Source organism: Archocentrus centrarchus, chromosome 20 (genome assembly GCF_007364275.1).
Source record: "Archocentrus centrarchus isolate MPI-CPG fArcCen1 chromosome 20, fArcCen1, whole genome shotgun sequence".
Classification (NCBI taxonomy): Eukaryota; Metazoa; Chordata; class Actinopteri; order Cichliformes; family Cichlidae; genus Archocentrus; species Archocentrus centrarchus.
Window position 1 is genome coordinate 350,748 of NC_044365.1, and position 24,887 is coordinate 375,634.

Genomic DNA, 24,887 nt, shown 5'->3' on the forward strand with positions numbered 1-24,887 from the left:
CTCTCGGTGCTGGAAGTTGTTCTGGACGCTGTCTGGGGTGAATATCGATGTGTTTTTGTGGAGTCTCCGTCCTGACACGCTCGCTGGGATCGTAAAACCTCGGACAGGCTGCTCAGCTCTGTGAACCCGTATCCGCAGAGCCGCACAGATGGGTGACCAGGAGAAGAGCCCCGACGGAGTGACATACTACAGACTGTCAGAGATAGAGGCGCAGAACTCCTTCAAGTCGACGTGGATCATCATCCACAACAAAGTCTACGATGTGACCAAGTTTCTGGAGGAGGTGAGCTGGGTGGTGGTGGTGCAGAGATATTGTGTGTCTGAAGGCCAGCCAAAACAGGAAGAGAGGAAAGTAGACACCCTGCACTCAGAGGGAGAAAAATCCGACCATACAGCTTTTAAATTCACGTTCAGCTGCTATTAGGTTCAGAGCGCAGACAGGAACCTCCACAGACGCGGAGGGTTCCCAGGAAGGATCCCAGAGGAACTTCAGCTAAATCTAAAAACTAAGGCAAAGGTCAGCTGGTAAATCAGCGCAGCTGAAGCTGTTCTGTACGGAAGCACGGAGATGCCTTCAGTGAAGGCTGAAGAGAATCTGCAGGGACTTACACTCTTTCAGAAAAGAGATTCTTAATGTCAAGAGTTTCAATTCCTGGTTAAATAAAGGTTTGAATAATATATTAAGGTATTAATCCATGCATTGAGGAAAACCTGTTAATGTGTTTTTAAATTGGTCAGATATCGACAACCACAAGTAAGCCAGCAGTCTGAGAGCGAAGTGCTCTGTTGGGGTGATATGGTACTATGAGGTCTTTGAGATAAGATGGGGCCTGATTATTCAAGACCTTGTATGTGAGGAGAAGGATTTTAAATTCTATTCTAGATTTAACAGGGAGCCAATGAAGAGAAGCCAATATGGGAGAAATCTGCTCTCTCTTTCTAGTCCCTGTCAGTACTCTAGCTGCAGCATTTTGGATCAGCTGAAGGCTTTTCAGGGAGCTTTTAGGACAGCCTGATAATAATGAATTACAATAGTCCAGCCTAGAAGTAATAAATGCATGAATGAGCTTTTCAGCATCACTCTGAGAAAGGATGTTTCTAATTTTAGAAATATTGCACAAATGCAAAAAAGCGGTCCTACATATTTGTTTAATATGTGCATTGAAGGACATATCCTGGTCCAAAATGACCAAGATTTCTCACAGTGTTACTGGAGGCCAAAGTAATGCCATCCAGAGGAAGTATCTGGTTAGACACCATGTTTCTAAGATTTTAGCAGGAGAACCTCCGGCAGCAGCAGGCTCAGGGAGGAGCATCCTCTATGAGCCTGTTTGGGTCTCAGCTGCCTCAGACTGACCTATAAAGTACGTGGTGGTGATAGAAGAAACGTTGGGATCTCTGAGAACAGGGTTCATCATAATGAGTCATTTGTGGAGATGAATTCCTGAAATCTTTAAATGCTTCTCCCGGGTCGATCACCCACAGAGTGATCGAAGGCTTAAGGAGCCCCACTGCTGCACACGGTGACCCCGGCCTGTTTGACACCGTCTCTCTGTGGTTCAGGGCTCTTCAGGTTTCTGCTGAGTCACACGAATGACCTCTGTCACAGTTTAATCTGTGGCCTTGTGCTTCAGACGCTGGTGAATCATTGGCAGGACGCAGTGATGGAACTGAAGGGGGAGGTTTTATGATGTGTGTTACGACACAGAGGCGAATCACTGATCTCTACCTCTGACTCACTCCTGATTTAAACCAAATTCAAAAATATCTCCTGATTCAGTCAATACTGGAAACTGTTTATTATATTGAAGCAGAATGGCTCATGAATGTTCAGAGAACTGTGGACTCACTGGTGCAAGATTATGTCCCTGCAGCCAGGTACTGAACACCTGAGTTCTGTGACAGCAGAGCTCACCTGGGTGTGATGAAGTCATCAGTTACATGTATCAGAGTTATTCAGCGAGGTGTCTGTGACCTCTGCAGCCTCGTACCGTCGACAGTGACATCACCCATCAGGAGTCAATGAGGGCTCATTCATTTACAAAATTAACGTTTTGTTCAGCATGACCCGATGGAGGCCGTAACATTTTGCAGTCACATGACCACTAACCACATGATGTCAACTCGTCTGCCATTTTGGATGTGTGACAGTGTTGAGACCGGTCTGCGACCACCTGGTGAAAGCCTCCTTGTGATTGCTTTGTTGCCAGCAGATTCTCGCGTGTTTGCATGGAAGACGCAGATCTGTCTGCAGACTCTCGAGCTCCTCGCTGAACGGCGGCAAAACTGTGAAAACGTGCGACGCAAACTGGAAACCGCAAACGCACACCTTCAAAGTAAAAGCTGCGCCTCAGTGCTGCAGCCAGAGTCGTCCCTGAAGGCACATCCATTTTGGTTTTTATGGGCAGTTTGCTTCATATGTTGATGTTGGTGGTTAGCAGACTTTAATCAGCGTGAGCCGGGTCTGCTTAGTGAAGACGGGCAGCTCCTCATCTTCAGGACCTGGTTTCAGATCAGCCATAACTGCTGTGGAAGGGTACAAGATCAATGCAGGGAAGCAAAAAGTGAAATGATTTCCTCCGAGATGTGAAAGCACTCAGATGCGTGCTCTAATGTGTGAGTGCGGTGCCTGATTGACTAACAGCCTGGACTCTTCACAGTCACCTCCACCCTGTTCAGAGTTTATCGGAGTGAATCGTGTCTCCTTGTACAGAGTTCGGGGTGTGTTGCCCAACAGTCGGCTAACAGATTTCAGGGCTCAGATTAGCGATCAGGTCTGCCAGACTCACTTTCAGCCAGAGTGCAAAGGCGTGCTCAGCAGTGAGGATCCAGCTGTTTTAAAGCAGCTGTCTGGAGGTGAACACGTGTCGTGGTTCACTGCAGGTCAGAACAGACACACTCTTAAAGCTCTGGCCTTGTGCAGCAGGCTTTGTTAAATCACTGATTAATGAGGCACCGAGTTAAAGGTAGATAATGGGGAGGACTGTCCAATCACAGGAGGTTTAAACTAGCTGCACGCGTCCATCATAAAGACAGGTTAAAGTCTCTGTTGCCATGATTCACTGAGTTCAGTGAATCATGGCAACAGAGACTCTTTACTTTAGGCTGGATCGCTCTCACCCTGTGCTGTGTGTGTGCTGTTATTTACAGGCCACCCAGATACAATGAGGACTTTTAAATGACTGTTCTGAACTGTTGGCAGATATTATGCCCAAATATGATCAAGTCCTTATTGTTGGAGATTTTAACATACATGTGTGCTGTCCTGACAAACCAATGGTTCAGGGCTTTTTAAATTTGATTGATTCTTTTAATTTTACGCCGTGGGTGTCTGGGCCCACGCAGGAACGTGGTCATACACTTGACCTCGTTTTGTCATATGGGCGGTCCATTTGCAACGTAATGATTTGTGATGCTGTATTTTCAGATTATAAGCCCGTGCTGTTTGACATTGTTCTGCCTTGTAACTTTGTTAAACCTCGTGCTTGTGCACGGCGCTGTCGGACTGTAAACCAGCTCACTGCTACTGGCTTTTCTGCTCTTCTTGATCAGAACATTCCTGAGTCTGTATCTCTGATACAGAGATGCTCACTTCTTGGATTTATTCCGTTTTAGATAATAAATGCATCAATGAGCTTTTCAGCATCACTCTGAGAAAGGATGTTTCTAATTTTAGAAATATTGCACAAATGCAAAAAAGCGGTCCTACATATTTGTTTAATATGTGCATTGAAGGACATATCCTGGTCCAAAATGACTCCAAGATTTCTCACAGTGTTACTGGAGGCCAAAGTAATGCCATCCAGAGTAAGTATCTGGTTAGACACCATGTTTCTAAGATTTGTGGGGCCGAGTACAAGAACTTCAGTTTGATCTGAATTTATGTGAAGCCGTCTGTCACAAATTTGGGTTTATGACGGATGAGACTTTAAAGTTGGAGGTCCAGATCAGTGCAGTGGTGAGATCTAGTTTCTTTTATTTGAGGCAGCTGACGAAGATAAAAAATATTTTATCAAAAAAACACTTTGTAGTATTGATCCCTGCCTCTGTCACAGCTAGGCTGGATTACTGTAACTCTTTGTCTTCCCCATCTCGTCTACAGTTGGTTCAAACTGCTGCTGCGCGGCTCCTGACGGGATCACGGCAGAGGGAGCACATTACTCCTGTTTTGTCCTCCCTGCACTGGCTGCCTGTCCGTTTTAAAGTGCCTTTATTTGTTTTGAAGTCATTACATGGCCTTGCTCCACCTTATCTCTCCGAGTTGCTGCACCTACATGCTCCTTCCCGATCACTCAGATCAGCTGACCAGCTGTACCTCGATGTGAGGACACAGTGGAAGCTCAGAGGAGACCGAGCCTTTGCTGTGGCAGCTCCTAAACTCTGGAATTCACTGCTGTTAGGCATCAAACAGGCCTCCTCATTGGCCAGTTTTAAATCTGCTTTTAAGACTTATCGTTTTCATTTGGCCTTTGATTAGTATGAGCTGCTGTTTTGTTTTGATTTTACTTATTTTTTTAGGATAAACTGTATTTTATTGTTTTTTTATTTTTATTTTATCTATGTAAAAAAAAAAATTTAATTACCTTTTAAATTTTATCTTCTCTTGTCCTGATGTGTTTTATGTGCAGCACTTTGGTCAGTGGTTACTGTTTTTAAAGTGCTTCATAAATAAACTTGTCTCGGCATCATCATGATGTCACAGCGATGTCGATCTTCCACCTTGAAGTCATCACTTCATTAGAATCCTATTTCTGTGAAATATTTCGTGTAAAATCCCTGAAGCCAGCTTTGGGCAGTCAGATCAGTGAGTGTGCACATCTGGAAATGAACTGATGGCTGTGTGTGTGTTTTTGCTGTCAGCACCCAGGAGGAGAGGAGGTGCTGAGGGAGCAGGCGGGAGGAAACGCCACGGAGAGCTTCGAGGACGTCGGACACTCCACCGACGCCCGAGAGATGGCCAGCAGCTTGATGATCGGGGAGGTGCACCCGGTCAGTCTGTGTGTGTGTGTGTGTGTGTGTGTGTGGGGGGGGGGGGGGGGGGGGGGGGTTCACCAGGTTTTCTAGACTCTGTAGCTGTTGAATGTGCTGCCTGTTGTTGACTGTGTGTGTTTTTCTGTCTGCAGGATGACAGACACAAACTCTCCCAGCCTGTGGTAAGTGAAGCAGTTTAAACTCAAACTCTGGATGTACTGTGGGGGAGTGGGGTACTGTGGGAGTGTCGGGTACTGTGGGAGTGTAGTACTGTGGGGGGTGTGGGGTACTGTGGGAGTGTAGTACTGTGGGAGTGTAGTACTGTGGGGGAGTGGGGTACTGTGGGAGTGTAGTACTGTGGGGGTGTGGGGTACTGTGGGAGTGTAGTACTGTGGGAGTGTAGTACTGTGGGGGAGTGGGGTACTGTGGGAGTGTAGTACTGGGGGGGGTGTGGGGTACTGTGGGAGTGTAGTACTGTGGGAGTGTAGTACTGTGGGGGAGTGGGGGTACTGTGGGAGTGTAGTACTGTGGGGGGTGTGGGGTACTGTGGGAGTGTAGTACTGTGGGGGGTGTGGGGTACTGTGGGAGTGTAGTACTGTGGGGGTGTGGGGTACTGTGACAGCTGCATCGTCCCTCTGCTTTTTAGTCCGGAGGCTGCAGCATCCATCCTGGTGCCTCAGTCCACTTTAATGAGCTTTGGCTCAGAGAAGGCGGGGCTGTTTCTGGATCACGGTCACACACGGCTTCTTCTCGGCCTGATGGAGCTTTAACCTGCGTCTGTGGACGGCACCCTGAGCTGTGCTCACAGACCCCCTGCAGTGATTTCCAGGACAGACTCGGTCCTGTTTTTACTGATTCTCAGCCTGATCCCTGTGCACAGAGATCTCTCCAGATTCTCTTATTACTGTAGATGTAAGATATTCATGATGAGGAACACTATTCTGAAACGTTCCACAATTTGTAGACATAGATTTCTGTAGATTGATGAACCTTCTTTTCTTCTGGAGCTGCAACTCAACTTCTGGAGCGACGTCCTTTGGACAGAGCGGACCAAAGCGGGGATGTTTGTCCAGCAGCACGTTTGGAGGAACATCAGCACAAACGCCTCAGACCAGCTGTCAGCACGGTGGAGGAGGGCGGAGGATCTGGATGGTGACCTCCTCTGGATACCAAAGTGTTTTTGAGGCACACGTGAGGCCGTCTGTCTCACAGCCGGAGCATCATCAGGACCCTGATCCCATTTAACTCGTTCCACTGCAGAAAGTGTAGGACAGAAGAATCACGGAGAGTCCACACCTCAGCCTGACATGTGCTATCAGCACCAGCACTGTGACCTTTGACCCTCTGAGTTCATCACAAACACAGTGATGAAGCAGCTGATGTGACTTTTTGTGTTTTACAGGAGACGCTGGTGACCACTGTGAAGGAAGAGGCCAGGTGAGCTCTCACACACACACACACACATACACACACACAGCATCAGTTTGTGTGTCCGTCAGCTAACCACGTGTGTCTCCTGCAGCTGGTGGTCTAACTTGCTGATCCCCGCTCTGGTCGCGCTCATCGTCACGCTGATGTACCACATGTACTCCTCAGAGTGATGTCATCATAATGCACAATGCTGTGATGTCACCAGCGGGCACTAGTCACATTTCCCGACTTCTGATTGACAGCCAATAGCAATGAGAGGTTGCTGTGGCTCCTCCCAGCATAGGGGGGGTGTTTTTAGAGCAGACGAGCAGCGGCTGCGGCCCGACCCCCACCCGATCAAATCGACACACCCCCGAGGAGCGCGTCTGTTCTAGGATCACTAACTCTATGCCTGTAATGACCTGTAATTCATTTCATCTTGTTTAAACCAACCAATCACGTGGCATTATGTTAATGAATGAATTTACGATATTGAATTGCTCTGAAATTGTGTAGAAATGCAGTGGATGTATAATTTGTTGTAACTTTTTATATCTTTGTAACTGAATGTAAATGACATTTTTAAGCATGCACTGAGCAGCTAACGGTGCGTCATGTGACTGCGCTCGTATCATCCCTGACACTCACCTGACAAAGTGGACCTATTCTGCTCATTTCCAGCTTTGTATCTTTCTTTCCTCTTGGCCTGCACTACAGCTTTGCATGATTCACAGGTGGCAATAAAAGAAGAGCATCTAAAAATGTGAACGAAGCCTCTGTCATGCTGCCCCCTGTTGGTGACAGTTTCAGGTAAAATTGGCTGTTTAAAGAGTGCCTTTGAGCCAGCTTTATTGTGATTGGCTGCAGAAGGTTTGAACAACAGGTGGGTGGGGCTTCTGTGCCTGAGATGACCATATAAGGGAAATGCCTTCCAGCTGGCATCATAGAAACCAAGAGTAGAAAAAACTGTAGGAAACACAGCGTGTAGAGCAGACTTTGGCTCTCAGGAGTAACCTGCACGTCCTCTGACCTCATCAGTCCTCATTAGTGTGAGACGGAGGACGAGGAAAAGCAGAATAAGTCCACTCGCTGCTCTGAGAATGACTGAAGTGTAATAGTGAACCAGCAGAGTCCATTTGTGGATGTTCATCTTGAACCTGCAGGTGCCTTTGAAATGATACAACTTTAAATATCAGCATGTTTGATATCTCCAGATTGCTGCTTTGGATGAATTATTGAAAGCTCTGATCAGACAAACTGAGAGGCGGCTTTGTGTCTGCTTGAATGCTTTTACATTCCTGAAGTGTTGAAGTGATCCTATCATTGAGAAGGGAAAGAGTGGAAAATAAAACATGTTATCTGCCATCCAATCCAAGAGTCTGAGCCACAGACTGTTATAAAGATGGACGCAGGCATCACCTGTTAGTTTGAGAAGTCCAAAGATGAGTGAATGAGAAATGGAGGGTTGCTGTCAATCAAAACGTGCCCAAACCCAGAATCCACACAAACATTGCCTTGCATCAAATAAAGCTAAAACCTAGAGACCATGAACCCATCAGGAAAGTGTTTACTGAGGCCAGAAGCAGCTCCCTTTCCCATAGGCTTCTATGTAATCTCACCTGTTGCTTGCAACCAAAGGAGTCGCCTCCTGGTGGCCATTAGAAAGAATGCAGCACTGGATTCACCAGGCGGACGGCTGAGAACCCTCAACCTCAAAATAAAATAATCCGGCCAAAAACGTGTGCACGGTTCAGGCCCTGAGGCTTTCGGCCATCTTTTATGTACACTCTACAGTCGAGGGGAAATTTATGGGCATTCTTTAATACATGCTGCTGGAAATTAGAAGATGCAAACAAACATTCAGACTCTGAGTGTATCCAGCTGAGATCCAGTTTCCTGTGAGGCATGAACTCATCTGCATGCTGACGGGTTGTTTAAAGTGCCCTTTCAGTTACAGTTTGTTAAAAAAAAAAAACAGTTGACGTGATGGTGTCAAGGATCTCTGGACGAGCACCAGAAACCAAACCCAGTGTGGCCGTGACTGCAGCTGCTTGATTTTGCATTAACAGTCATCCAGTCAGTTTTTTCTGATTGTTGCCTTTAATTCAGTCTGATGCATCAGGTCATCTGACCGGTGGTAAATTATAATATGAAAAGAATCAGGCCAGGAGATGTTGAGTTTTAAGTGATTAAATGTGATTAACAAAGGAAAAGCACACACAGACTCTTAATGTGGAGGGCACCAAACCAGAGGAAATGGTCCTTCACAGGGATTCAGAGTCCAGTGCGTCCGCCCACTTTACAAACGCTGGTTCAGTTCCATCAGTTTCTTCAACCTTCACTGAAGCTTCGGCCTCTGAGAGGCTGTTCAAAGTCCACCACTGCTGTGGGAGTCGGCTTAGAGACGACCCCAGGTCATCATTCTCCGTCCTCTGAGGTCTGAGCCGCAGCTTATAACATTTACTTTAATGGATTACACAGCAGTGGGGAATAAGTTTTATTACAGTAGAAGTCTTTCTGAAAGTGCTGTAACTAAGTTTAAGGATCTAATTCCTTCATTGTTATGCTCTTCAGTGCCAACACAGTGCAGAGCAGCTAACTAAACTCTGCTCCCAGTGAGGTCGATTATCTCGTCAATAGTTTTACATCCTCACTGCGTATAACTTTGGATACTGTGGCTCCTCTGAAAAGGAAAGCTTCAAATCAGAAGTGCCTGACTCCGTGGTATAATTCACAAACGCACAGCTTAAAGCAGATAACCCGAAAGCTGGAGAGGGAATGGCGTCTCACTAAATTAGAAGATGCTCATTTAGCCTGGAAAAAGAGTTTGTTGCTCTATAAAAAAGCCCTCTGTAAAGCTAGGACATCTTACTATTCATCATTAATTGAAGAAAATAAGAACAACCCCAGGTTTGTTTTCAGCACTGTAGCCAGGCTGACAAAGAGTCAGAGCTCTGTAGAGCCGAGTATTCCTTTCACGTTAACTAGTAGTGACTTCATGGATTTCTTTACAAATAACATTTTAGACATTAGAGAAAAAATTATTCATAACCATCTCAAAGATTATTCTTCATGTTCGGCTGCTTTCAGCACTGCTGGTATTTGTTTAGACTCTTTGGCTCCAGTTGATCTTTCAGAGTTAACTTCAATAGTTACTTCCTCCAAACCAGCAACATGTTTGTTAGATCCCATTCCTACTAGACTGTTCAAAGAAGTCTTTCCAATTATTGATGCTTCAATCTTAAAAATGATCAATCAGTCTTTATTAGTTGGCTATGTACCACAGACCTTCAAGGTGGCTGTAATTAAACCTCTGCTTAAAAAGCCATCACTGACCCAGCTGTCTTAGCTAATTATAGGCCAATCTCCAACCTTCCTTTTCTCTCAAAGACTCTTGAAAGAGTAGTTGTAAAACAGCTAACTGATCATCTGCAGAGGAACGGTTTATTTGAAGAGTTTCAGTCAGGTTTCAGAATTCATCACAGTACAGAAACAGCATTAGTGAAGGTTACCAATGATCTTCTTAGAGCCTCTGAGAGTGGACTCATCTCTGTTCTTGTCCTGTTGGACCTCAGTGCAGCTTTGATACTGCAGATACTTACTCTGGATGGCATTACTTTGGCCTCCAGTAACACTGTGAGAAATCTTGGAGTCATCTTTGACCAGGATATGTCCTTCAATGCACATATTAAACAAATATCTAGGACTGGTTTTTTGCATTTGTGCAATATTTCTAAAATTAGAAACATCCTTTCTCAGAGTGATGCTGAAAAGCTCATTCATGCATTTATTACTTCTAGGCTGGATTATTGTAATTCATTATTATCAGGCTGTCCTAAAAGCTCCCTGAAAAGCCTTCAGCTGATCCAAAATGCTGCAGCTAGAGTACTGACAGGGACTAGAAAGAGAGAGCAGATTTCTTCCATATTGGCTTCTCTTCATTGGCTCCCTGTTAAATCTAGAATAGAATTTAAAATCCTTCTCCTCACATACAAGGTCTTGAATAATCAGGCACCATCTTATCTCAAAGACCTCATAGTACCATATCACCCCAACAGAGCACTTCGCTCTCAGACTGCTGGCTTACTTGTGCTTCCTCGGATACTTAAGAGTAGAATGGGAGGCAGAGCCTTCAGCTTTCAGGCCCCTCTTCTGTGGAACCAGCTTCCAGCTTGGATTCAGGAGACAGACACCCTCTCTATTTTTAAGATTAGGCTTAAAACTTTCCTTTATGATCAAGCTTATAGTTAGGGCTGGATCAGGTGACCCTGAACCCTCCCTTAGTTATCCTGCTTGGGGGGGGGTAATTCCCCCAAATAAAAGCTGTGCCATACAAAAGGTTTATGGGGATAAATGCAGTAATACACTCAGAGAGCGTTTCCAGTGGAACTGAGAAAGAGAAATGCTTCCATCTAGAGGTCAAATTGATTCTGCTCTGACCCTCTGACCCTGATCTCACACAGGTTGGTGCCACAGCGTTTGAATTTTGGGGGGTGTCATTTTATAAAATAAAAAGGAGGGAGTGCACTCACCTGCTGAGGTCATAAACCACATTTATATTTACCACAGTCAGCCCTACATGCTCAACAAACCTGCACCCTGTTACAGGCTACACAACAGATTTAAGGGTAAACAACCTGCTTTAAACCACATCATGAACTGTGTGCCTCGTTACAAACACACACTCACAGAGAAACGTGGTCACAAAAGTACAAAAGTGCAGCAACGTGTGTCTTAGATCACCGTGATCTCACACAGACGGGGTCACCGTATGAACAAAAGTACTGATGCACCTCCAGGAGCTGCTCAGCCATGAAGCTCCTGGAGCGCAGCTTTCTGCTGATGTTAATGCCAGAGCAGGTTTGGAGCTCTGCAGTCAGCCCCCTCAATGCGCTGGGCTGCTCTGGTTTCTAAACACTTCCACTTTGCAATCGCACCCCTGACAGTTGATTGTGAAGGAAATTTCATAAACTGACTTGCTGCAATGGTGGCATCCTGTTACGGTACCACGTCCAAATCCTGGAAGCTCTTTCACAAATGATTTCACAAATGTTTGCAAAGGCAGTCTGGATGGCTAGCTGCTTAATGTCATACACCTGTGACAATGGGAAACACCTGAATTCAGAGATTCATGCTTATGTCCATAAAGTGTAGCTGCTGATTAAGGACTTCTTTACAGTGCCAAAGAGACATGAGAGCTGCTTCCCAAAGTCTGGCCTGCACAAACTCAGGTCCCTGCTGCTTCCAGGGCTGATGCACATGTATTAAACTACTGCTGCTCGAGCTGCAGTAACGTTTGATCAGCCGACTCTGTGACCTCACTTACTTCCACAGATGCACAAGAAAACAGCAGACTTCAGCTGAGGAAGCTCAGTGATTGGATGAGTCTGGACCCCCATCATAACACTGACACTGAGCTCATATAAGCACCTACCCTCCAGCATCAAACACTGCAGCACCTCTGGTGTCCAGCAGAGGCAGCAGTGAGTCAGTCCCCATAGACTCCCATGTTAAATAAACATGTTTACAGCCTGATACAGGAACTGCTTTGGTCTCTGGATGATTTGCTCCTTCATAACAGCTGGACGGGGTAGGATGTTTCTATAACTCACCTGTTTAAATAAAGTTTGCATTATTAGGGGTGTGGCCTATTTGACTGACAGGTGACTGACATATGAGCTCATCCTGGGTCCTGGTTACAGGTCCTGAGGTGTTTGAGCTTCTCTGTTTCCACACAGAATAACATACCATCAAATTCAGGGGTGAGCACCTCGAGGACATCATATTCTTCACGGTGAAGCTTTTGAACCAGGTGTGCTGTGTTTTCCTGCATCAGGTAACACGTCCCTGTTCCCACAGACGGATTCAGCCGCTGACTCTTACGTGTGTCAAACAGAATGAAATCATTTGCACATTTAATCCCTAAATGTTGAAATGTTCCTGTTTCTTGGAAATGATTCCTCATTTTGAATTTCAAAAAGGTCAGAAAGGTTCTGTGAAAGAAGAGAAACACCCAGAGTTGCTCAGTAACGTGCTGGTGCATGAAGAAACATGCAGAGAGGCTGTGGGGAGGAACGCTGGCTTCTCCACGTCTGTTCAGCACGTGAGAATAATCTGTGGGAACAGGAACGTTTTAACCTCATTTTAGGAGAATCCAGTGCTGACTGCTGCTGTGTTCAGGCCCTCGGGCAGCACTGCACTACAGTCAGACCTGATCTGTGGGGGAATCAGTGGACCCACACAGGAAGCTCACACTCCACCAGGCAGAGAACAAACTGAGAAAACGCTGCTTCTCTGAGCTCGTTTACGATGGACTGAGGCTGAGGGGAAAACTGCGCTCTGACCAATCAGAGGCTGAGATTCTATTTAGAAATCATGCATCCTCCAGCTGAAGAGGAGAAGCAGCATCCAGCTTATCAGCACACAGTTTAAAGCAGCTGATGGTGTAGCTGCGGCCTCAGTCACCATGGTGAACCTTTCTATAGGTCACACATTCCAACAGCCGGCCTAAAACAGTCCAGACCCTCACACACCCGGAGCTTTCTGAGACCACAACGGCACAGAGCAGCTCTGAAGCGTCTCAGGACAGGAACCATTCACAGCAGAAGTTCTCCTCAGTTCTTAAACAGTGAAAGAAGAGCACAGAAGAAAGATGCTCACTGCATTTTCAGGGAAGGTTTATTTCAGCAGCATGAAGCCAAACCACACTGTGCTCAGTTTACTGTCAACAATCACATTTCAGAATCTCTAAACCGTTCATCCTGTTGGGCTCAGCATCTGTGTGCAATGATGTTAGCAGAAGCTGGAATCCTGTGACAACATTCATGCCTCATCTCTGTCCACATTACTGATCTAAAAAAGAAAAACATGCAAACAAACTAAACTAAAGCGACATCTGAAGCGTCCTCGCCTCTGGAACACACTGATGTTAGCTTTCACAGGTCTGTGATGAGACTGCAGCGTCAAAGCGAATGAACAGGAAAAACTGTGGCAAAGCAGCAGGTGCACACTGAAACTTTTCTTTCAGCTTTAGCGAGGATGGAGAGGTTTTACGCATAAATGGAGGGGGTTTACGCACGGATGGAGAGGGGGTTTACTCGTGGAAAGCGGCGCTGCCAAAGGGCGTGTCGCCGGGCATGCAGCGGTACCTGAGGGTGTAGTTCTGCCCCTCGTTGTTGTCCCAGAACTCCCCCTCCGCGCTCTTCAGGTAAACGGCGAAGTGCACGGCCGAGCTGGGGTCCATGAAGGGCGGCGTGTTGAGGGTGAAGGCGAAGCGCTCCCCCACGAAGCCCGGCTCATCCGACGCCACGGGCACAGCCTGCGCGTCCACGTGAGACAGCCACTCGTTGAAGGTGTACCTCACTCCGACCTCCACGCTGGTGCAGCTGTTCAAGACCCGGATCTGGCCGCGCACGTCAACCTGGGTTGTGGTGAGCTTCTCCAGGCAGACCCGCAGCCCCCGGACTCTGCGCTCCGTCTCCCGCAGCTCCGGGAAGCAGGCGACCAGCCGGTCCGTGTCCAGGCTGTGGCGCAGGTCGCTCGGGAGGTCCTGCTGCTCTGATGGGAAGCTCCTGTGCCGGGACAGAACTTTGCTGGGGATCTGCGGCTCCTCCAGGGAGCTGAAGTGCTTGACTTTGGCCAGTCTCAGCCCCATGGCGTCGGCGAACTTCACCCGCTTCCTGTCCTCTCCACCGGAGACTCGGAAGGATGGCAGGGACCTGGCTCTCCTTCCGTCTTTTAAACATCTCTCTAGCCGAGACGCGTCATCCAGATCTCCCTCTTCCTCCTCCTCGTCCTCCATTCCGTTCTCCGTGGGCTGGCCCGGGAAGGGCGACTCTCCGCGGGCGTGGATCTGAGGGGGTGCGCACTACCCGACAGCCCGTGTGCTGTGGTTCCAGGCCGGTCAGGAGTCCGCGGAGTCTCCACGCGGAGCACCTTGTCTAGAGCCTCCCGCCCCTTTCGTGACAGCAGAGCGCGTGCAGAGTTCTCGGGACTCAGCAGGTATCAGAGACGCGCGCAGCGTCACGTAACAATCACCTGCGTGAGTGCGCAATTTACACACAACAACAACAGAGCCACGCGGCTCGTGTTTCCGGACACCCCGATGTACACGCTCTGAGAAACACGCGTGATCCGCGAGGCTCAGTTTGAGCTTGTTATCAATTTACTTTAGAGCGTTTGATCAGTTTGGCACCGGAAACGCTTCTGCTATTGTGTAACAGCGCGGCCCAAACGGTCGCGTCACTCAACAGGCTAGTAAACAAACGTGACGTAATCGTCGCCATCATACTGACGTCACCTTTGTGGGCTTAGGGATTCCCTTATAGGGAGAAAACGTGGCGGAGTTAAGTTGGAGTTTCTGCATTTTCAGCGTCTCGGAGTCTGCGCGGCGTCTTCAAACCCGACCAATCCGAGCTCAGATGGGCTGGACCAGTGCTAAACAAACCTGTTACAGGTGTACCTGTGCCAGAAACAAGACTATAAATCCAAATGAAACAGAAATCCACAGTATCCAGCTCCGGTTCATCCTTTGAGTGAGGAGCCTTTATTAAGCTCGGATCATTCACTGCTCAGAGGAAAGCAGCTTAATGATCAGGTACAAGGAGTGGACTGAGGGGGGAGACAGACACAGTTAGGGCTGGATCAGGTCACCCTGAACCTTAGTTATGCTGCAATAGGCCTAGGCTGCTGGGGGGGTTCCCATGATGGATTCTGTTTATACCCCACTCTGTATTAATCATCAGTTATTAATCTCTTCCACAGTGTGTCTTTTGTCCTGTCTCTCTCCCCCCTCAGCAGATGACCCCCCCCTCCCTGAGCCTGGTTCTGCTGGAGGTTTCTTCCTGTTTAAAGGGAGTTTTTCCTTCCCACTGTCACCAAGTGCTGCTCATAGGGGGTCGTTTTGGCTGTTGGGTTTTCTCTGTATTATTGTAGGGTCTTTACCCACAATACAAAGCGCCTTGAGGCGACTGTTTGTTGTGATTTGGCGCTATATAAATAAAATTGAATTGAATTGAATTAAAAATTGATGAAAGGCAGTCAGTGTCCAAGAAAAACCTGTAAATGCCATCAGAAAGCTGGAAAACTGTTGCTCAAGACCACATTAAAAATGGAAGCAAAACGGAAAAAAATGAGGGGTGGCTCAAGACTTTTGCACATTAGTCTGTCCAGCTGACCCAAACAAACAAAAACTAAACAAACAAAAATCCAAACACAGAAAAAGTCAATAAAACAAATCAATGAGACAACAAAGTGATAAAAATCCAAACGGCCAAAATGCAGTTTGGATTTTAAAAATTAGATTTAAGGTTTAAATTAGTAAAAAAAAAAAAATCAGTGACTTACAATCAAGTTACAACAAAATGTCCAAATTATGAGTTTTTCAGATTAAAAGTTACTCCTTTTCATCCCCAAATTTTAATCAGTAAGTTAAAATGTTTGGTTTCAGTGAATGTCTTTAAGAATATCTTTGTGAATGATTTTAAGTGTCACTGCAGTGATAAAAACAGGAGCTTAGAGCGCTCTGTCATTCTGCAGGACACCAGCAGGGGGCAGCATCTGTTAGCCCATCTGCAGAGGTGAACTGACACCTGCTTCTTAAATTAAACTACAACAGCTCCAACAGGCCTGAACAGCAGCAGGAAACAAAGATGTTTGAGACTGCTGCAACTGCGCTCACCACCGTCAGCACTGTACAAAGGACGTAATCAGCTGTACACATCAGATCTCTTTAGCACACACACCCCTGTAACCAGCATCGCCGTGTGAGGGACAGAAAACTGAACCCATGTAACTGTTTCAGGCTACACCTAGCTGGGCCCCTGGGCCACCAGGCACTCACCCTCAAGCCCCCTCCTGGGCCTGGATCGATGGTGTGACCCCCGTTAACCCCGTCCTGCTCCCTTAATCTCTTTGTCGGGGCTTTCTGCAGTAGAGCTGTTACTCCCCCACATCAAAGAGGACCCAGTGGAGATGGTTCAGCGTCTGACCAGGATCCCTCCTGAACATCTCCTAATTGCCATTTTTTGGATTTGTCCTAGTGGCCAAACCCAGGAGAGATCATTCCTCTGCACCGGCTTGGGAATGCCCCAGTGTCCTCCTGGATGGATGGATGGAAACTCTCAGCACATACACACCTGAAGGAAAAATAAAGAAATCATTAAACAGTCCCTCAGATGATGTCAGGACGAAGGCGATGATGATGTTGATGACGTCAGGTATTTGTTTGTTTGCGTCTGTGTGACGCAGCTGCAGAGCCACGTGGAGCGTGGTTACATAACTGTGTGACTTTGGAAGGCTTCAGTGAAACAGTGAGAGGGTGGAGCTCTGTGCGTTTCAAAGCTTTATGGATATAAAACTTTCAGGCAGGGGTCTCAAACCTGTGGCTCTGGGGTCACAAACTCGGCATCAGTTCAGCCCCAAAGAGAAAACGTCCTCTGAGTTTTGTGTTCCTGGAGGCGGTGATCCCGGCCTTACAGACTGGAATGTTCAATTGACTTTTAATCTGGAGCAGCTTCTTCTGCCGCCACATTTCAAATCCTCTGGGAAAAAAATTACCTGTGAAATTACAGACCAACACAGGTGCAGCAGCACAGGTACAAATGCTGCAACAGCCTCATCCACCTGTGTCAGCTACACCTGCGGCTCTATGCAGTTTCAGACCTCAGTCAGAAAAACTCTTTATGAAGAAACGAGACCTTCTGAGCCCCTGATGACCTGTCCAGGTGACCTCACCTCTCACCCTATGAGAGGCTCCAGTCTCTGTGTGGTGACCGAGCACTCAAAGCACCTTCTGCTACACTATTTTACTACACATTGCCTAGCATTTACATACAAATGGGGCTGGGAATTGAACCATCAACCTTCCGACTCATAAACAACCCGGAGAGTTGCCCACTCCTCCACTACATCCATGAACCTCCTCTGAGGTCTTCCTCCTTCCCTCCTGTCCAGTGTGTCCCCTCCCTCCTCTACATGTCCACACCTGTTATATAACTCTGTGTGTGTGTGTGTGTGTGTGTGTGTGTGTGTGTGTGTGTGTGTGTGTGTGTGTGTGTGTGTGTGTGTGTGTGTGTGTGTGTGTGTGATTAGCATCTGCACTTTCTGACCAACTTTCACTAAAAGAAGAAGAAAATCATGAATAAACAGTCAAAAATAATGACTGATGAAATGTGAGGATCAGACTTCAGTGTTGTTTACAGTGAACTACAGATATCAGATATCAGATATCAGATATCAGATATCAGATATCCGTCTGTTCTGCTTTTTATCATGATTTAATGTCTGAGCAGTCTGTCCGGAGCCCCTCGGGGGGGCTCAGAGGCTGACCCTGGATCTGTGGTTGGGGGACCCTTGATTGGACAGTAACGGTGTTACTGAAAACAGTGAGTCACGTGGAGAACACGTGGAGTCCTGACAGCCCGTGACCCAAACCGAACCCGGACTGTTAAATCACAGTCCCGGTGGGGGTGCCTCCAAAGCCTCAGTGTGTCAGGAAACCTGAGCGCTCAGTTCAGCCTGTCCCTCTGTTGTTGTTGCTGCACGCAAACAGGTGAAGGTTGATGATCTGATACGTGACGCTGCGCGTGTCTCTGTGACAGCTGCTACGCCCCGAGAACACTGCACGCGCTGTGCTGTCACGGAGGGGGCGGGAGCCTCTATACAAGCTGCCGGACTCCTGACCGGCCTGCAGCCACAGCGCACAGGCCGCCTGGCTGCCGGGCATCAATGTCCCGCTCACCTCCTCAGATCCACGCCGGCAGCGAGCGTCCGTCCCCGGGTCAGCCCACGGAGAACGGAATGGTGGTGGTGGAGGAAGCGGAGGAGGAGGAGGATCTGGATGATGAGATGGACGCATCTCACCTGGAGAGGTTTATGAGGGACAGGAGGAGAGCCAAGTCCCTGCCAGCCTATCCCGCGGCGCTCCTGAACGGACCCCACGGTGGAGAGAGCAGGAAGCGCGTGAAGTTCGCTGACGCCATGGGGCTGACCCTGGCCAGCGTGAAGCACTTCAGCTCCCTGGAGGAGCCGCAGATCCCCAGCAAAGTTCTGTCCCGGCACAGGAGCTTCCCATCAGAGCAGCAGGACCTCCTGAACGACCTGCGCCACAGCCTGGACACGGACCGGCTGGTCGCCTGCTTCCCGGAGCTGCGGGAGACGGAGCGCAGAGTCCGGGGGCTGCGGGTCTGCTTGGAGAAGCTCACCACCTCCCGGTTTGACGTGCGCGGCCAGATCCGGGTCTTGAACAGCTGCACCAGCGTGGAGGTCGGAGTGAGGTACACCTTCAGCGAGTGGCTGTCTCACGTGGACGCGCAGGCTGTGCCCGTGGCGGCGGATGAGCCGGGCTTCGTGGGGGAGCGCTTCGCCTTCACTCTCAACACGCCGCCCTTCATGGACCCCAGCTCGGCCGTGCACTTCGCCGTTTACCTGAAGAGCGCGGAGGGGGAGTTCTGGGACAACAACGAGGGGCAGAACTACACCCTCAGGTACCGCTGCATGCCCGGCAACACGCCCTTTGGCAGCGCCGCTTTCCACGAGTAAACCCCCTCTCCATCCGTGCGTAAAAGCCTCGCCGAACGCCAGAGCGCTGAAAGAAAAGCTTCAACACGCAGTCGCTGCTTTCCATCTGTGCTGTTTGCTCTTCTTCAGATTAGTGAACCTGTGTTAATGCCTCAGACTGCACATCCAACAACATGCGTAACAAACTCTTTGCTTCCCGATTTTGATCTTTTTGTGTTTTTCCTGCAGTCTCGCCACAAACCTCTGAAATTCCGCCTTTAATGTGTGTTTAAAGGACAGCAGTACAACTCAAAGACAGGTACAGGTGTGCTTCTCTCTCCCAGAGGACACTTTAAACTGCTGATAGTTTATCTCTTGGATACTTTAGACTTTTGTTTGTTCAGGTAACTTCTGCTCTTGGACTGTTAGATATGGATGATGTTCTGTAAGGATGTGCAGATGTGTGCAGAGCAGCTTCCTGTGTAATAACCCTGAGCTGCTCCACACTAACAGCAGATTAATGGGGAAACAGACTGTTGCTGATGTATGTGAACTTGTACTGATCTGATTTCTGTCAATAATGTTTTTACAGCTTCGGGCAGCAGGTTTCCTCTTCCTGCTCCTGAGGTCAGAGCAGATGATGCTTAGAGTTTATATGTTTGAGTTTAAGGTCATCAACACACTTTGACTTCCTGCTTCTGTTTAATGCTTATAAATAAAGTTTTTTGTGTTCTGCAGGACGTTAACGTCCCAGCTGTGAAGCACTGATCCTCAGATCGAGGCCTTTTGTTGCATGTTGTTCTTCATCTCTTTGCTGCTGACCTGAATAAAAAGGCTCTTAAAAAGCAGAGATCCACACCTGTATGCAGCCGTGTGCGCTCAGAGGCAAATAAAGAAGAAGCTGTAAGTCTGTTCTTGCTGTTTTTCTTTGCACGGCTGCAGCTTCAGGACGGTTTCCTGTCACTAACAGCAGGTCGCTCCTAATGGAACGTTTTTAGTTCCTAACGAGCCTTAAAATGCAGCTGATTATCAGAGGAACTGATTCAAACGAGGCTCCAGGATGTGCTTGTTAACCTGCCAGCAGAAAGAAGCTTTTCACTGCATTCATGTGGACTTCATCTCTGAGCTTTATTGGCACTGCTGTGGTCTTTCATTCATTTGTTGTGTGCATTAAGTTGTGTTGCTCGTGTTTGTGTGTGCAGATGATCTTTGTGTTTCAGTTTTATCCAGCGCTCTCCATCATCTTCTTCTGCTGTGAGGAGAAGCTTCAGCGTGAGCTGCAGACGTCTCTGAGTGCGTCTGCATCATTTCACGCGTCTTCCACACTAAACAGACCGACTGCTTCAGTCAGATTCACGCTCAGAGACGACCTGCGATCGCTCGGCCGGTTCAGTGTGAGGCTCCTGATCCAGAGGTTAAAGTTCAAATCCAGCTTTTAGCTGTTTTTAGTTGTTCTGTCACTAACATGTTTTAGGAATGACTTCCTCTGAGTGCATGTAGGATTTTTCTACTGCCGCCTGAACCTGTTTCTATTTGTTCTTTTGGAGCAGCTCCATGAATGAAGCTCACTGACTGCAAACATCACAATGAATTCTGGATGAGTGGGAACTATTTTGAGTGCAGACTCACAACCTGATAGCTCTGCTGGGTAAATCATTACGCTCAGAGGTTCAGGGTTCAAAAGCTGTTTGGAAAATCCATTTTGCTCCTCCCACAGCAGCTGACATCACGATGCTCTTCAGCTGCTTCTGTTCTTGCTGCAGCTTTAGATGCTCTGCATGTTTCCTCCTGTGCTGCAGCCTCTGCTTCATTATCACAGTCTGAAACATGCAGCATGAATCAGTGTGCACCTGCACACACACAGCAGGCTGCAGGTGTGTGTGCATACCTGCTTCATTGATCTACTGATCAGCTCCCGTTCTCCCTGCTGCTGTCTCAGATCTGTGGAGATGAAGAGTTAAACAGGCCTCAGCTTCAGTAAAAACTGGAGGAGCTCAGCTTTTCTGCACAGACAGAAACTTCAGTCTGAGCTGCTGCTGCTCTGAGACACAGCGTCCAGCTGGTCCCAGTGAAACGAGCTCCGGCAGCAAACTGGGAGCTGCTCACAGAGGAACTCTGGGATCACGGTTGTCCTCACACTGCTCGCCCCGCAGCGACACGCTGAGGGTTCAGCTCACAGCTCTTTAAGAATCACTTTGTTGGAGGAAAATTATCTTTGGCATTTTTCATAGATTTAACTGCAGAAATGGCAACAAATGGTGTGTTTTTGTGACAGGCTGTGAGTAACAAAGTGCCCAAAGACACAATTTTAAATGTTTTCAGTCCTCTGATTTGTGTAATCCTGCATTAATAATTAATAATTTCACTGTGAAGCTCCTCAAAAGCAAAATATAAAGACACGAGGGGAGGCTTAAGACTTCTGCACAGTACTGACAGGCTGATCCCAAGTCAGCTCAAAGGAGAACAGCAGTGCAATGGCCTGAAAACACATTAAAATAATATTTCATTATGACTGTGTGTGGATGGACATCCTGATCCAGAATCAGATTCAGGTAACCTGCAGTGTGGCCTCCTGCCTGTCGGGGCCAAAGTCCAGTGCTGTTGACCAACCTGAGCACATCTGTTTGGTCTGTCAACATGGACGGAGGCTCCGAGTGATTTTGGGAGCAGGAACCCTCAGTGCGCTTCAACCAATCAACACAAAGACCCTGACGATGCTTCCTCTGTTCAGCAGATGATCAGACCGTTTCCATCAGTCACTACAAAATCAAAGCTGCTCTCACCAGAGGCCACTGGAAAATCTGACAAATTAACAAGAAGGCCCATCCAATCAGACTGGCAGCATCCCAAATACTACAATACCCATGAGCCTCTGCTGCACGCTGTGGAGACGAAGCCAGGCAGAGTGAATGAAAACAGCTTGATAACGGGTTAGAGTGGATGTTCCTCTCACTGAGGAGTGTCTCTACAATCAGAGCATCCTCTCCTCAGCGCTCACTCACAGCTTCATTGATCAGAGTCAGGCTGACGGATCCAGCAGAGCGATGGGAGCCTCTGCTTCGGTCGCTCCTTACTGGCTGGCACTCAGGTTCACAGCTGATCTGAAACGAGGCCCTCAGGCCAGCGTCAGGAGACTCTACCTGCATCTTCTCTGGCCTCCAAACGATTTCATAAAGATTCAATAAACAAATCTGACTATTTAAAGTAACATCCAAGCACAGTGCACTCACTCAGCAATCTGGAGCTCCGCCTTCTTGGACGGTCTGTCAGTCCAACGAAGCCACAGCAGCCATATTACTGGTCAGATAATTGTATAAAAATGCTCCAAAAGGCTCCAACAGCACAAACACGGTCCAGAGGTCCAGTTCAAGGTGAACCCTAGCAGACAGCTAGCAGCTACAGCCACCTGTGTCACCATCCACCTGTCAGTCAGGCCACGCCCCTAATAATGCAAAATGTAAACAGGTGAGTTATAGAAATATCCTCCCCCCTGTACAGCTGTTATGAAGGGGGAAATTATCTGCAGAGACTAAAGCAGTCTTTGTATCAGCTGTAAATATTATTAACATGGAGTCTATGGGGACTCACTGCTGCCTCTGTTGGACTGCAGAGGAACTGCAGCTGATAATCGTTATTGTCTGTGAAATGATTGGTTGATTAGCTGATCAGTCTAATAAAGTAATATTGCTCTCATTGCCGCTTGGTTCTTACAATGAGCCACAGGAGTTTATGAAATTTCATAAAGCAGAGAATCATACTGAAGACGCTCTGCTCTCATGTTTGTATATTTTCTGTATTCACTGAAGGTTTGAAGAGCTTCCAGGTGTTTTAGATCTCTCACAGGGCTCAGAGCAGGCTCAGAGAGTGGGCTCAGAGCAGGCTCAGAGAGTGGGGTCAGAGAGTGGGCTCAGAGAGGGCTCAGAGTGAGGTCAGAGAGTGGCTCGGAGTGGGCTCAGAGTGGGCTCAGAGAGTGGGCTCAGAGCAGGCTCAGAGAGTGGGCTCAGAGAGGGCTCAGAGTGAGGTCAGAGAGTGGCTCGGAGTGGGCTCAGAGAGTGGCTTAGAGAGGGCTCAGAGTGAGGTCAGAGTGGGCTCAGAGTGAGGTCAGAGAGTGGCTTGGAGTGGGCTCAGAGAGTGGCTTAGAGTGGGCTCAGAGAGATGTCAGAGATGCTACTTTCCCACCGCCGAGGTTCCGGAGCTGGAGCAAGTTCCTGTGCCGATCCCAATGAACCGGCGAAACGATTAAGAACGGGCCCGCGTTCCCACCGCGTTTCTGTGAACTGCTCCTTTACGTATGAGTGTGGGCGGGTCCTCGTCTGGACACGAAGCTGAAGCGCACAAACGTGGGAGAACACGCTCCCCTTTCTGTGCTGCAGATACGTTTTAGGGTCCAAACCAAACTACTGCAGCATCTGTGTGCAGCACAGAGGGAAACACAGCGATTAGAGCAAGAAGACAAGTACGCACTTTGTGTCCTTTTATCTGTGATATGAACTGATACAAAGCAGCAGGTTCAGCCTTAGAGCCCAACCTAATTCACAGCCGTGAAAATCGCTTCGCTTTTCTCCTGTAATACACATGTAATATGGTAGAAACCTGGATGTTGAGACGGCAGAGTCACGCCCTTCTGCCACTTTCGGCACGGGTTCCTGGTTTCAGACCAGCTAGTTTGTGGGGCCGGAGTTGAACCCGTTTTTCGGCCGAGCACCGAGTGTTTCGGCGGTGGAAAACCCGCCTAACGGTTCAATTCACGGCTCCGGCTCCGGAACCCTGTTGGTGGGAAAGAGGCTTGTGTGACTGCAGGCCTGGCTCGGTGCACGTGATGACTCTGCAGAAACGCCGTGAAGCTCTGCGTGCGCTCGTCTGATGAAACAGCAAAATCACAGATTGAGCAACGTGATCTTTCACACTGCTGTTTATGTGTAAGTGGGTCAGTGCTTAAACCAACAGATGGCTCTATTATTAGCAGCCAGCAGTACCTGGGGGTCACTCACCTGCTCCACCTTCACCCCTCCTCCTCCCAAACCAAACACCCCCCTGAGCCCCTGCATCCTGCCACGCTCTCAGCGTGTGACTCAGCACAGACAGCAGGAAAGGAGACGTGTTAGAGGCTTGGTGCTCACAGCTGGAGTCACCTGCAGGTCGCAGCCAGGTGTGTCCAGTCAGGTTTTCATTGGTTCACTTAAGCTGCATGATGTCACCCATTAGGTGATTTAATCCTCTTCAGCCTCACGTTTGATGTGAACATGTTGGGACAGGAGGAGGGAACCCTAACTAACTGCACAGCTGCTGACTCACTGGTTCATGGATGATTTAATGAGGGGGCAGTGTCACAGAGGGAGGTGGGGTTCCACATCTTTGTTCCCTTAATAAATGAAACCATCATTAAACCTGCATTTATGGATTTACACCGGTCACCTTTGATATTCACATCAGTGTGAACATGTAAATATGTAACAGGAAGGGGGCAGAGACTCAGAGCAGATTAAAAATGTTTCTGGGGTTAGTTGGAAGCTTCAGCTGAGCTCTCCACAGGATCACGACCTCCGAGGATCCTCGAGATGTTCTCTAAAAGAGCTGCAGTCAGTGTGTCCTTCAAAAAGGCTCCAGCACAGATCCAGTTTTTCCCAAACTTCGACATGTCAGGATCTGGACCTGCAGTTGAGCTCTGAACTACACCCTTCCCTCCATAATCCCATAATCCAGGCAGCACAAGTATTTCTCAAAGCAGCACACTACGATATAAAAGAATACATGAAGAAGAAGCAGCTACTTTCAGCTGCTCCCTGACCACGAGGGTCACCAGCAGGTCGCTCTGCATGCTCGGCAGGTTTACACCTGCTGCCACCTCCGAGGACGGCTCTGTCTGTGGAAGCGAGTGTGTGACCCGCTGCAGGCAGGAAATCCAAACAGGTTTGTGTGGGTGGAGTTCTGCAGACTCACACACGCCCCCCCAGCCCAGACTCTTCATCTTTATTTCATGTTTAACAAACTCAGCAGCAGCATTTGTT

At 48.1% G+C, this 24,887-nt stretch overlaps 3 protein-coding genes across 3 annotated transcripts; 2 read left to right on the forward strand and 1 right to left on the reverse strand.

The window, feature by feature from the left end:
• Positions 1–2: 2 nt before the first annotated feature.
• On the forward strand, positions 3–7,751 carry cyb5a (cytochrome b5 type A (microsomal)). The gene is made up of 5 exons (XM_030756710.1): positions 3–283; positions 4,861–4,989; positions 5,124–5,153; positions 6,374–6,408; positions 6,494–7,751. Exons 1-5 carry the CDS (start codon positions 149–151, stop codon positions 6,570–6,572), a joined length of 408 nt encoding a protein of 135 aa, XP_030612570.1. The 5' UTR covers positions 3–148; the 3' UTR covers positions 6,573–7,751.
• Positions 7,752–13,048: 5,297 nt separating this feature from the next.
• Positions 13,049–14,611, reverse strand: LOC115799627 (protein phosphatase 1 regulatory subunit 3G-like). The gene has a single exon (XM_030756860.1). The coding sequence runs from the start codon at positions 14,180–14,182 to the stop codon at positions 13,475–13,477; it is 708 nt and encodes a 235-aa protein (XP_030612720.1). The 5' UTR covers positions 14,183–14,611; the 3' UTR covers positions 13,049–13,474.
• Positions 14,612–17,871: 3,260 nt separating this feature from the next.
• On the forward strand, positions 17,872–22,219 carry LOC115799094 (protein phosphatase 1 regulatory subunit 3G-like). Its single transcript, XM_030756056.1, has one exon. It carries the CDS (start codon positions 18,109–18,111, stop codon positions 18,919–18,921), a length of 813 nt encoding a protein of 270 aa, XP_030611916.1. The 5' UTR covers positions 17,872–18,108; the 3' UTR covers positions 18,922–22,219.
• The last annotated feature ends 2,668 nt before the right edge of the window (positions 22,220–24,887 follow it).